This window comes from Dipteris shenzhenensis, chromosome 18, assembly GCF_047967505.1.
Source record: "Dipteris shenzhenensis isolate YYH24624 ecotype China chromosome 18, Dip_SZ_1.0, whole genome shotgun sequence".
Taxonomy (NCBI): Eukaryota; Viridiplantae; Streptophyta; class Polypodiopsida; order Gleicheniales; family Dipteridaceae; genus Dipteris; species Dipteris shenzhenensis.
The window spans coordinates 42,973,795-42,987,954 of NC_141613.1; the positions used below are offsets into that span (position 1 = coordinate 42,973,795).

General features: G+C 44.7%; 1 protein-coding gene across 3 annotated transcripts in view; it reads left to right on the forward strand.

The window, feature by feature from the left end:
- The window catches only part of LOC147891260 (Nucleotide-diphospho-sugar transferases superfamily protein), a 53,427-nt gene that overhangs the window by 11,556 nt on the left and 27,711 nt on the right, over window positions 1-14,160 (forward strand). For all 3 annotated transcript variants that reach the window (XM_087389298.1, XM_087389299.1, XM_087389300.1), the window contains 5 exons: window positions 4,976-5,047; window positions 13,113-13,229; window positions 13,428-13,505; window positions 13,652-13,714; window positions 13,820-13,916. In XM_087389298.1, the coding sequence (XP_087245424.1) occupies window positions 4,976-5,047; window positions 13,113-13,229; window positions 13,428-13,505; window positions 13,652-13,714; window positions 13,820-13,916 (427 nt within the window). The remainder of the gene's footprint in view (window positions 1-4,975; window positions 5,048-13,112; window positions 13,230-13,427; window positions 13,506-13,651; window positions 13,715-13,819; window positions 13,917-14,160) is intronic.

Genomic DNA, 14,160 nt, shown 5'->3' on the forward strand with positions numbered 1-14,160 from the left:
AGTGACTTCAACTAAGCTAGGAAGAAAGCAACATTATCGGTAGGCAATCACAAGATGAGTCAAATTTATCTCTTAAGGTCTTTGTATGTCCAGTGTGTTGACCTTAACATTATCCGTAGCAATCACAAGATGAGTCAAATGTATCTCTTAAGGTCTCTGTGTTGCTTGTACGGCATTCACCCCTCTGTCCCTCTAAGAATAACGAATGGATAATTTTAGTGGCTGAAGAAGTGTCATGAAAAGGTACACCCTTGTGGAGAGTCACACTCATTCAGGTTGAGTGTTGTCATATGGAAATTTGTTTAAAAATAGTCTCAACCTCTCAATTTTATTTCACTTGTAAAGTGAAGTGTCTTGTTTTTTTACATAAAGGCACACATAGTCATTTCTAGTATTATATGTGCACCACAAGATGTCACATAGATGTCCAACCCTTGCCTGCCTAGGCACTTCAGGTCAGCATTTTTCCCTAAACCCGCACCGGGGGATTTTGATTTGGAAAGCATCCTTGTCCTACCCATATTGGCTTGTCAACAGGAGATGGGTCTGAGTATAGCCAAGGGGATCGATATGTCCCCCCTCTGAGATTTGTAGGTAGTGATCTTTGTAGAAGATGAGTGTTACTGAAAGCTCATGGGGTGTTAGCCAAGTCCTGTATATGTGGGGCTTTAGGAGGTCCTCTTTGATGACCTAGTTCATCTCATGATAGGTGAGCGGAGTGGATGGGGCTTCAAGACTATATTGAAACGATGGGCAGTCTAATCATATGGACTCCTAGGCTTGTAAACCATCTGCATGTTTGAGTACCTATGATCCCCCTCTACCTCTAGTGCCATTGACGAGGTTAAGGTCAGCCATGATATTTTGTGCCGTACAAATTATTGGTGTCGAAGTCCTTGACATCTTGAAGGTGTGCGACTACCTGAAACGATGCATTCAACTATAGAGGGCTAGCCCCAAACTCTTGTAACAGGATATGATGTGGTGCCGATGGATTGCTATGGATCATCTGTGCAAGGAGTACCTTTAGTCTCTCAACATGGGATGAGTTTGTCTCATATACATTTGCCCCCGAAAAAGGGATTGCTATACATCCCTACTGGACAACAAGAGAGTTGAATAGGAGAGACTTGGTCTTGGGGTCTTGAAAGTGGATTGAAATAATTGATGCTCTTGCATATGTTGGTCTCATTGTGAGAGGACTTCGAAATGCAACAATCTCAACTGGTGCCCCGTTGAAGGTGAACTGCTCTTGATGTGTGGCTGCTCCAGATGTGTTGAAGACCATGCCCTTGGTTTTACCAAGGTTGATCTTTGGAAAATCTCCAAATGTGTTGAAGACCATGCCCTTGGTTTTACCAGATGTGTCTCACGGAAGTTTGAAGTCTTGATCTCCTTTGTTCACCTATTCGTTCCCCTAACTTTGCTTGATACCCTCTCATAGAGTGTCCAGACTGCCCAGACAATGTCTCGACTGTACCCTAGATCATGTAGTCGCTTGAATAGCTGGGCTTGTGGCTCCGTGTCAAGGCTTTGCGAAAATCCACAAAGTTACAATAGACCCTCTGCTTCTATGCCCCGACCTCCTCAATGATACCTCTCAATAGCTCTACGCTTGCAAACTAACTTGAGGAAAGAAAGAAGGTTCAATTAACCTCTCGTGGGAGACGGCAAAGGTCTATGGGACGAGAAGAAGCCAGCTATTGCATAAGATAGCCAAAGTGGGGGGGGTGCACATGGCAGCTTTTGTTGAGTGCATAAAGCAGCCCCAAAATTATCACAAAACATAACCGATGTTCTAGTCCTATCATAGCATGACCTTCATTACGTCAGTTTAAGACTGAGACTCTTTAGGCCTAGATTTGAAATTAGCACTTGTTCCACCCATTCACCTGCTTTCTTGGCTTCTTGTAAACCACCCATTCACCTGCTTTCTTGGCTTCCTTCACATTGGTAGATTCAATGGCTCTTTGTTTGAGCTGGGTGTGTTGGAAGTACAGTGGTCACCTCCCCCTTTGTAAGCCCCCAAATGAGGAGAGCACGGGGGAGGTGGAGTCTGGACCTAGGGTTAGGGTTGCCATATTGGCATCTGATTGGATGCCATGTGGGCAACACACCCAGAGAGAAAAACAAAAAGAGGGGGCTGCCACAGCACCTTATAGAGCAAGTACTTGGCAGAGGAGATCCACTATGGAGGGCAGATCTGGAAAAGGAGCATCCAGATGCTGTCCACACATGGAGAGGACAGAAATGCACAGGTCAGCAAGGCTATTGTGATCCTAAGAGGCTTGGAATTGAGGCTGATGGTGGGCAGGCCTGCCTGGGCCAGTGGCAGCCTGCGACGTGGCCAGGCAAGGCCATCCAAAGCGTGTAAGAATACCCAAAGGGGGGGTTTTATACGCTGCAGCAAGTTGTGGCTGTTTTGAGTCGGTTACAGGAGCTGTAGCAGTCAGTATTTTTGGCTGGACCTTGAGCCCTATAAAAGGGGGCACTTAGGCCCTCATATCACATCACTTGGAGCAGCAAACAGCCAGCAGATAGCAAAGGAGCTTCCCTTGGGCCTATATTCCAGAGCACAAGGAGCTGCAGACTAAGAGCTGGGAGAGCTGCCCACCTAGGCTGACTAACTGGGCAAGAGATCCTTTGGACGGAGAGTCTACATAAGCTCAGTGGAGCACGCCGGCTTAGAAATCCAGAGGTGCCAGGCATATAGTCGGAGAACCTTTTGGTATCTGTATCTTGTCCAGTTTGCTTCTATATTTGTCTTTGAGCACAGTTTATTTGGTAGCCTGCACATGAATGATGGTTGTGAAGTACACCCATGGTTATGAAACTCGATTCCATAGTGAAACACGTCTGCATGTAATTCCTGGGCCCATCTATCATTCTTCTGCTGCGGGATACCCTTTGTAAGGATTTCATTTTCTAACAGGCCGGAGTGAGATCCTCAACTATCCATATCTCTGTGCCTTTCAGCTTGTGGGTTTGCCTGAGACCCTTGCTGCCTTGTCTTTTAAAAAGACTTGTACCTGCACTCCCTTTTAATTGACATTCCATATGACATTGATCCCATTCAACTTGTGGTATTTTCTCGATTGTTTCTATCTTTTACGTCCCCCTACTCATCAAACCAACCATCTAGCAATCCCCCCATGCATAAGATCACTCTATTTTTTGCCCTAGCTTCCTGCTCATGCACCTCCACATAGGGGTCAGGTTTGTTCACTTTGTTGTTGACATAGGTGATCATATCTTATTGTATTGACCTCATCTGAGTGGTGATCATTTCTTGACCCTTGGAAGCAATTTTTGGTGCTGATGGAGATGTATTACATTTGTGTATTGCCTCGTTGAAGACTTCCTCCTTTCCATTGCCTTCCATGCCATGAACTCTCCTTTCGCTGCAAGTTGAAGCTGTAGCTCTCAGATTTCTTGATGGAAGTAGTAAATCCGCTCTAGCGGGTCGGAAATAGCCTTCTGTCTGTGATATCTCTTTGCGTGGGGGGTGGGTGTCAAGGCAATTGCAATGCTGAGTAGGAGTACTGACAGTGGCGGTCAAGGTAGAAAAGGTCTTTGTCTTGGGAACTCCTTGGTGGCCAGTGACTGTACAGTTGGCTTTACAGACTGGTCAGCAGGGTATGTCAGGTCAGTCCAGCTCTAGCTGGTTGGTCAGTTTAGAGGCCCTTGTACCCTCTATAAAGCCCCCATTACGTGGGTTCTAGGATTCAGCTTCAGTCTGCAGATCGCTCTTCACATGGTGAGAGCAGAGGAGCAGTAGGTCCTGCTGCCTACGGAAGCTCATAGGAGTGCACACAGACTGAGAGTCTTTGAAGGTGCCAGAAGGATAGCATACGGGTGCATCCAGCAGTCCACATCAAGGCAGCAAGATGCTGCTTGATGGTGGTGCCCTTGGAGCGCATTTTGGACAGGGTTTGTCCTATTTTGGCGCATGCATTATACATCGTCTTTGGTTGTACTAGGTGCTTGGCACTTCATCAGATTTCTAGCTCGAATGATGCTATTGTGTATGCACATGGGGTAATTTGTGGCTTAAGTAAAGTTGTGTGATCTTGGGAAAGTCTTCTGCTTACAGGGGAGTCAGCTGTAGCATGCATGCTTTCTTTGTATCTGACATGATATCCAGACCTTGTGTGTGGTAGTGGATACATGCTCTTTATTCTTTTGACGATACCTATTTACCTACATACAAACATACACACAAACACTACAATACATACATACATATGCACATGTGTGCATGCTTGTAGATATACACGTACATGTAGGTTTGCATGGATCATACATACACATATGTATTGTCACCCATCCATGATTGCATGCATACATGAATAGATAGATACTTGTACACAGATATACAGCATACACAGATACATAGACACAGAAAACACACAGGGATACATAGACACATAGAAAACACACATAGATACATTGATATAAATACACATGTATGCGTGCGCGCGCGCACACACACACACACACACACATGCTCGCGCACGCACACACATTGTTTGGTGTGCTTGCTTAATTCTCATGGTTAGGATCGCACTAGGAGGTTAGAACTTTTCAAAAGTTAGACTGCAGCTTATTCTTACATGTGCGTAAGATCCCAGGGTTTGCTTTGCTACCTAACTTTCTTGTGTCTTCGCGTTGCCTTACTTTACTATATTGATTTTTATTCATATCTATGTGGAAACCTCTATTGATAGTACTAGCAAGCTATTTCTTCTTGGTTACATGGGTCTTACAATGCCTTTGTATTCTTTATAAGGCCTGGTTGTGGTCTGCCCTATTCTCTTTCTATGCTTCTCTCTGTACATTTGTCTCTCCTTTGATTTTGTGTGGTTAATCAAGGCTTTCACATATATTTTTTCAAAGATGCATGCAAGATGATATGTCCTCATTTTCGTCTTTGAGCTGAACATATATGTGGTATGGTTTTTCCCTCCTGTTGCAGGGGCAATTCAATGCCAGAATAATTGTGGCTGGCCTCTCTTCAACTTGCAGCCAAAAAATACACAATCAACTGGTTTGTTAACTCTGTGTGCTTTTGCTGAATACTATCTCCAAAGAAAGAGCTAAAGGAAAAATTTCCTCAAATCAACACTTAATTGAAAAAAAATGCAAAGTATTTTTAAATAACTCTCTCCATTGATAATTACCTCTAAAGGTTAGTCAAAACTAACCTAGAGGTTCTAGGACTGGATCTATCTACAAGCATACATATGACCAATAAAGGTCAGAACATAAATGTAAGAAATCCTAGATTTACTATATTTAGAGATGTGCTAAGGAACAGAAAGGAGACTAAGATAGCAGAGAACAAGGAATAATTGTATTGCTTGAATGTCTGTAGGATATATGATATGTCATCCATACAATTGGGCCTCTCTTATATAGAGAGTGAAGAGTCACACATGAAAAGGTGCGTACTCCAAAGGGTATGTGCATGAAGAGGTGTGTACCCCTTGTGAAGGGTGTGACCCTTGATGAGAGGGTACATTACAATAGGAATGTCTCTTCAATAGAGTGTCTCTTGTGAAGGGTTGTGCCTCATTAGGAAGTGTCCCGTCGAAAGGGCATACCCTTCCACAAGTGTCCATTCATCAAACCATCCATAAGTCTAGAAATAAAGAAAGGAATACGTCACAGATCGTGACATCCCCTCCCACTCAAAAGAAGACCCTGGTGGAGATAATGAACTGATGTAGAAAATATCACTGTAAATTCTGAAAATACAGCTGTAAATTGTCAGGGTACTGCTTTAAGTCTTCATCAGACTGCCAAGTAGCGTCGGAGTCGTCCAGATCTCGTCAAAGAACAAGGAATTCCATGATAAGTCGATGTCGAGTCTCTCGCTGTTGATGGTCCAGAATACGCTCAGGAATAAGGAGAACATAATCGTCTTCGATTTCTGGGACATAATCACCTGCAGGAGGAACTGCTTCATCGCCTGGAATGTACGTCTTTAGCCAAGAAATATGAAATGTTGGATGGATTTTATCCCATGATGATGGTAATTCCAATTTGTAACTTAAAGGTGAATTTTTCTTGACGATCCGGAAAGGTCCATAGTATCTTGGTCGCAACTTAGGAAACAAAGACTTAACCGTCTTATAGCGATGTGGGGCTACAAATAATAGCACCATGTCACCAGTGTCAAATTCCAGGTGACGTCTATGTTTGTTGGCAGACCGTTGATACCGCTCTTGCGCTTTTCGCATATGATCCCTGACTTGCAGGAGAATGTCTTGCATTTCTTGAACCAGTTGATTGTATGGTAGAAGTTTGCCAATCCGAGAAAAGAGCGGACAGCATGAACATTCTTAGGAGTAGGCCAGTTTCGGATTACCTCGACCTTCTTGGGATCCACAGAGATGCCTACATGTCCCAAATATTCGAGTTGGGTCTTGAAGAACTCACTCTTCTCAATGTTGACGTAGAGAGAATTTGCGCGGAGAACTTCAAAAACTTGGTGAAGATGTTGTTTGTGCTCATGTAGGGATCTGCTGAAAACGAGGATGTCATTGAGGTAAACGATGACGAACTTATCGAGGAAAGGCCTGAAGATGTCGTTCATTAATGTCATGAATGTGGCCGGGGCATTGTTTAACCCAAAAGGCATGACCAAACATTCATAGTGTCCATACTTTGTTTGAAAAGCTGTCTTGTACTCATCGCCTTCTCGTATATGCGAATTTGATGATAACCTGAACGAAGATCAATCTTTGAGAATTGTGTTGCATGTAGAAGTTGATCGAAGAGGTCATCGATGCGAGGCAATGGATACTTGTTTTTGATAGTGAGCTTGTTGAGGGCTCGGTAGTTGATGCAAAGGCGCATTGACTTATTCTTTTTTTCCACAAGTAGTACAGGAGATCCGAAAGGGCTGCGACTAGGCCGAATGTGACCTTTGTCGAGTAGTTCGGTGACCTGTCTTTGGATTTCTTCATTTTGAGTGTAAGAAACCCGATAAGGAGGTTTCGACGGTGGATTACTGCCTGGAATAAGTTCGATTGGGTGATCCACTGGTCATCGAGGTGGTAACTGCTTTGGCAATTCCTGTGGAAAAATATCTAGGTAGGGCTGGAAAAAAGGTTGGTTGAGGTATTCAGGAGGATCCTTAGTTGGTGTCTCCTCGATTGCCGTAACCAACAGAAGTGAAGTCTTTACTTGACGTTTACGAACCCACTTCTTTACTTGTAGGGCAGAGGCAACTGGGGTTGAAGGAGAGTCCCTAGAACCAGTTAGCTCAATAAGTTTTCCCTGGTGGACAAACTGGATAGTATGGCTGCAAAAACTGATTGATGGATCATAGTCGTAGAGCCATTGTTGTCTGAGTATGACATCGTACCGAGAAAGAGGCATGATGTCGAAGTTCAACTTGTCCGTATAATGTTGGATGCGAAAAGACAAGTTTTTGATCCTGGTGTTGCACAAGAAAGTAGTTCCATTTGCGAGTTCAATCTGATAGTCCATGAGACTAGGACTGGTGGTCAACCAAAGTTTATCGACCACAGAACTGGCTAGGAAATCATGAGAACAGCCACTGTCGATGAGGATAGTGACCGTTGTTCCACGAATCGATCCTTGAACACAAAGTACTTGAGTGGCCAGGGAAGGTTCGGGGTTGCTGGCAAGGCTTAGGTGGATGGAATTCGCCATTCGAACAGCTTTGCCTTTCTTATCTTGTGCTGGGGTAGCATCTTCTCTTTGGGAAGTGCTAGGTTCCATATTGGAATTTTGCTTTGGTCGCTTAGGACAATCGAACCATCTATGGTCGCGAGTACAGATGGTACAAAGTCCTTTTGTGCTGGAGCTGTTCTTCTTGTCAGTGGCCGCATCTTTATGTTGGGGATGTCGGTAATGACTTTGTGAAGAAGAAGCGCGATCCTTGGAGGAGTGCTTCTGTTGGAATCCAGCATATGATTTCTGAATCTTCTGGGGATCTTGAGACTGTCGCTGACCTTGATTACCGAAGTTTTTTCGAAACCTGGTGTTATCTTGAGGGCGAGCACCTTTGGCCATAGGAGAGTTCTGTGTGCGATTAGCACTCTGCTTCCCTGTGTTTTGGAAATCTGTAATGCGCTCTGCGTAAGCAATAGCGCCAGCTGTGGTGGTGATGTTTGCTTTAAGGACATCAATGCGTAACGAGGGATTTAGGCCTGAGATGAAAGCATGAAGGCGATCATCCTCAGTTAAACCATCAATCTCCAGCACCAATGTGGTGAACTGAGAGATGTAGGAAGACATGGAGCCCGTTTGCTCCAACTGTCGGAGTTTTGAACATGCTTGGAAGTCCGCATTGGCATGTATGAATTGCTTACGGAGCACGTGTTCAAAACGTTCCCATGTTAACATACTTTTGCCGTCCTTTAAGCGTCTTTGCCACCATAGAAAAGTTGTATCCTTCAGGAGGGAGGCCGCCAAGGCGATCTTTTTGCCTTCAGTGAGGTCAACAGTATCAAAATACATCCGCATTTTTGCGAGCCATTGGTCAACTGTTCGGCGATTGCGTTGACCAGTGTAGGCTTCCGGAAGTTTGATGTCAAGTCTTTTAGTTTTGGAAGCTTGAAGTAAACGGTAGAGGGCACGTAGTTCAGTGTTTTCTACCTCTGGTAGGAATGAATCCGCATAGTCGTCTAGTTGCGTCACGTCATTCTCTGTATGGGTGGTACTGCGAGAGTCTTGAAGTTGTTGAACTTTCTGGACCAAGTCGGAGATGCTGTCTTGAAGCTGGGAAATTTGGAGTTGCAATAGTGATTCGCCTTGTACGTTGACTTCAGGGGTCTTTTTTGGACTTGAGTCTTTGATCTTTGGAGAGGCTTCACGCGAGCATTGCGACATATCGGAGATCCCTGTGAGAAAAGCGCGAACTTGCTCTCTAGCTTGTACCATTCGTGGAAGAGGATTCGGGCTGCTCCCTGAGGTTACTCATGTTGGAGGGGGCAGGCGAGGCAGGATGGAACCACCCGTGGAAATCTGGTAAAGGAGGTCCCGTCTGAGGTAACACTGGTGATGTCGAAAGTGGTGTTACTGCTCATGAGAGGACAGGAGTAGGTTGCAGAGTCCACGGATTTGAGAAGGGATAAGGAGCTGCTGTTGGAAATGGAGGATATCCAGGAGAAGGAGTGCCTTCAGAGTGTAAATACTGTCTTGGAGAAGGTACAACCTGTAGAGGAGGATATCTGGGAGCTGAAGGAGGTGGAGAGTACCCTGGAGATGCCGAAGGTGAGGGGTAAAATTCTCTCCAAAGATGGACAGCAAACTCTTGAGGGATATCGGGTTCTGGGTATCTTCGTGTCTCGTGGAACACAACCTGTACTGTGATGAGGAAGTAATGTAACTGAGGTGCCTCACGCAGAAGGTAGAGGATGTGGTCCAAATCACTAGGAGGGCACGTGACACAGAAGACCCAAGATGCAAAGGCTCCGAAATGGGCTGGCTGTGCAATTTGAACACGATATTGTGTGGTAGCTGATGCCTGAGGTGTCCTTGAAATGCCGGGTGAATTACCAGGGGTTTCCATGCTTTAAGGGAGATTCTTTCATTTGCTGTAATTTGTTAATGGGAAGAGAATCCTTAAAAGCAGATTGGAAAGACTCCACCTGGCAATAATTTAATCTGCCAAATTGTTGCGTAGAAGAAGGCTGCAAATCGCTGTTCGGAGATCCATGTTGCAATGGTTTGCGAGGAGCGAATCGAGGCTGGTCTGGTCCGGGTTATTAACAGGATGTCTTCATCGCGCGAGGAGCTGCAACTGGTGCTGATTTGGCAGGACAAAGATGGCGAAACAAGGGGGGGGCTGCAGGCTGTCAATGGCGAAGCACATGGCAGTTCCCAGGGCTGTTCTGCGCAGGAAAAGGCAGGAGCGAAGGCTTGGCTGGCAAGGACTGCGTAGGAGGGGGGGGGGCTGTGTGCTGGAGAGGCCAAATGATATGCACAGGGGCTGGCGTGCTGGAGAGGCGAGGCTGCGCAAGGGGCTAGCGTGCAGTACGGCGCAGGGCTGGTGGACTTGTACGGCACAGGGCTGGCGGACTGTACGGTGCAGGGCTGTACGGCGCAGGGCTGGGCAGGCAGTACGGCGAGGGCTGCGCAAGGCTGTACGGCGCAGGGCTGTGCAGGCAGTACGGCGAGGGCTGCGCAAGGCTGTACGGCGCAGGGCTGCGCAGGCAGTACGGCGAGGGCGAGGGATGCGCAGGGCTGCCGTGCAGTTCTGTATGTGCAGGCCGTACGGAATATCAAGGAGAGGCTGCGACTTTTCGTGGGGGCTGCCTAAGGTGGTTAGTTGCCCCAAAAATTAAGTTGGGGGTTTAGTTAACCCTAGGTAGCTAGGGTAAACCTAAGGGTAGGGGATGGGTTTATTTTTTTTTCCTTTTTACCCCTCTAGGTACCCTTTTTATAGGTGCTTGGTGCCTAAAAGGTGTGCCTATTCGAAGGGGTGTGACCCTTGGAATAGGTGCACCTGTTCATGAAGGGGTGTGTACCCGTTTTTAAAAGGGGTGTCCCTACATGAATAGGTGTGTCCTTTTGTCCACGATGGGGTGTGTCCCTTGAGTGAGGAGTCGAGACTCTTCATCAAAAGGTGTGTCCGATGGTGGAAAAGGTGCGTCCCTTGGTTTTGGGACAGCCCAAGCACCTGTAAAGACACGATTTTTGTCGTGTCCATTCACATCAACTCGTGATGTGTGGGAGATGGAGAGGCCATAGATGACTTTAGGCAGGGTTGGCGCTAAAAATTTTTACGCTCATCCTCTCCATCTCTTCCATGCACAATGTGCACAGATAACCTTCTAGTGGAAAAGATGTATCAGATTGGCGCTAGAAGGTGGGGGGCATTTCCTATAGGCAGGAGCGAATTTTGCTCTGATACCATTGTAAGAAATCCTAGATTTACTATATTTGGAGATGTGCTAAGGAACAGAAAGGAGACTAAGATAGCAGAGAACAAGGAATAATTGTATTGCTTGAATGTCTGTAGGATAGATGATATGTCATCCATACAATTGGGCCTCTCTTATATAGAGAGTGAAGAGTCACACATGAAAAGGTGTGTACTCCAAAGGGTATGTGCATGAAGAGGTGTGTACCCCTTGTGAAGGGTGTGACCCTTGATGAGAGGGTACATTACAATAGGAATGTCTCTTCAATAGAGTGTCTCTTGTGAAGGGTTGTGCCTCATTAGGAAGTGTCCCGTTGAAAGGGCATACCCTTCCACAAGTGTCCATTCATCAAACCATCCATAAGTCTAGAAATAAAGAAAGGAATACGTCACAGATCGTGATAATAAACATGTCCTCGAGAGGTGCGTGGTAAGCTTACCTCAAAATCCATATAAATTGTTTTGCTATTTGTTCTTAGGTATTTCCAATGGATGCAATAGGCCATTTCATCTTAAGCAATTGCTTTATTGACTTGGCATTGTTGAAAATTTTGAATTTAGGTACGACTTCAACCTTAAGTTTGGGCCAAAAGAAATTTATTTTGACTAGATCCAAGGTCCTTCGTACTCTTGGATGTCCAGCATTGGGACTTTAATTACTAGCATTGGAGTTGATTTAACTCATGTTTCAATTGCTTGAAGCAAGCATCAAGCTCCTCTGTTCACATTATGGGCTGATACTTATTGTACTTTCCTTTTCCCCCCCCTTTAGATGAATCAGATAGGAATAATGCTATCTTAGCATAATTCCAGATAAAAGTTTGGAAGAAATTCACAAATCCAAGAAAGAATTTGACCTTGGTAGTCATCCTTAAAGCGGATCACGTGCATACCATTTTGGCTTTGTCATAGAGTACTAAAGTTTTGTTTTCCTGTCATACTTGTAGGACATAGCTTTGCCATTGTGGCCTAGACTAAAGACGAGATCAATGTTCTACCTTGATCTTTTTAGCTTCTTGCCACCTAGTCCCGTCCCGTGGCTCTATGGTTTTGTTCTTCTCTGGCCTCTTGACCTTGGTGCTTGTAAGATTTGTGCTGCTATAAGATCCTAGTAGAGCCTTGGACTGTTGTGCTTGTGTTTGCATCATTGTCTGTATGATGGCTAGTAGATTAGGTGCTTGTGTTTGCATCATTGTCTGTATGATGGCTAGTAGAGTAGGTGGTGTAATGCATGCTTGACGAATGGGTTCACTTGTGAGTTGGACACCACCTCCTCACTGTCGCTTGCATTGTCTAGCATCTCTGTACTTATGGTGACCTTGCCTTAGTGGGTCACCACATACGCAGCTTGGTTTTTCTAGATTTGGCAGGTCTCCCATCGAGGCTGAAGGATGGAGGGAAGTCATGGGGAGGCTACCTAAGGTAGAAGACAGACTGGGTGTATTACTTCCACTTCCTACCCCCATTGCCACTGCTCACAAACTCAGTGAAGAAAAGAATCAACGCTTGATACGAATGCAACAAGAATGAAGCTTGCTTTACTCACTTGTTATACCCATCCTAACTACTGGGTGCAAAAACGTGAATGCTTCTAACTGAGAAGAGAGAGAAACACTGTGGACATGCATAACATACATCACATCACGCTTGTAAAAGTTGCACTGAGAGTTTATGCTAACTACTATCTTAATTGTGTTTGACTATCATTGACCAATGAGCCATTGAATACAACTGAAGGCTTCCCTCAGAAGGGGGCTGAATACAACATCTGGTTCCTTAACTCTAGAGGCTAGGGTTGTGGCTCATGGATGAATCTGGTTATTGCTGATGCTGAGAACTCCTGTCACACTCCTTGCATTAGATCTACTGCAGGCTGCATGAACTATTGCTTGCAATTGTTGCAATTGCATGTCTCTTTTTTGGGGATTGCTTCTTGTAATATAAAACATACATGTCCCCGCCCCCCCCCCCCCCCCCCCCCCAAAAAAAAAAAAAAAAGTCTGTGTGCATTCATTCTGGGACAGCCGTGAATCTACATTCTTCTTAATGCAAAGTTTCTTTTACAAAAAAAGCGTGTGATTCATCTTAAATGTTACATCCCGTAAACTTTATTGCTATCTTATTGAGGTTTATTTTCGAGAGGTATGAAAATATAAATTTTGCGAAGGTTTATATATTTCGACTGTGTCTCATACAACTTTTACTTTAATAGACAGGTGTAGATGCAATGCATGTGGAGAGTAAGTATCTCCTGTTATTAGATGATGATGTGCAACTTCATCCGGGGACCATTGGAGCTCTTGTTGCCAGCATGGAAGAAAATCCTAAGGTGAGTGCTTTAGAATGTAAGGTTTAATGTGCATGAATATTGCAAGAGGTGCCTTCATTTGCAATGTGCTTCATTCATTTGCATCTAGAATGAGGTGCAATATCAAGTGGCTACTAATTTCATGTGCTTTGCAGAAAAAATTTGATTGAATTTAGTATCTTGATTGGAGGAAACTTGACTGACTTTCTTAATATGCAGATCTTTGTTTTGACAGGCTATCCTTTTGATATCCCTTCAGGGAGCCTAGGGAGTTACTGTATATATGAGTACCACATGGTACATTTTTTGACCTTAGTGTGTGAACGAGAGTCGATGAGACTGTCAGTTGTCTATATCAAAAGTGTATCCATTATTTTGAAAGTTGGAGCCTCAAGAGTGCTTTGTCGAAATACTTATTGGAGATGCTTTTATGCCCTATGCAGCCTTGCTCAATGGGCTTTGCTACAGGTGGTCGAACATTCTTTCTGTGGGGTGGATGCATGATGGTAATATTTTGTAAGCCGTATTAGGAACAAGCATTCACATAAAACGTTTTATTGTTATTTCCTGGCAATTTCGGATGCACTATCAAAAGATTGGACTGCTTGTAGATGCATGCAGAGGATTTTAGAATGGATCGATATGGCATGGTGACTGGGTTGCGATATGGAGGCTACTCTGATGACATGACTCTTGCTGCGGTGGCAGGTGCATTCCTTGTATCCTTGGACTCCTAGATGGCCTGATTGTCTGGTGATTTCTCTGCTGCAACCTCCTAGGGGGTGGCCCTGGTTAATGGTTGCTGGTCTATCAGAGTAGAATGTCTATGATAGTTTATGTGTGGTGGGGTGGAATCACAAATTTCTTAAACTTATGCGCATCAAATAGATGTGTAGACTCATCAATAGACAATGATCCAGCCAGATATAGAAGCTACCAAAAGAATATATAT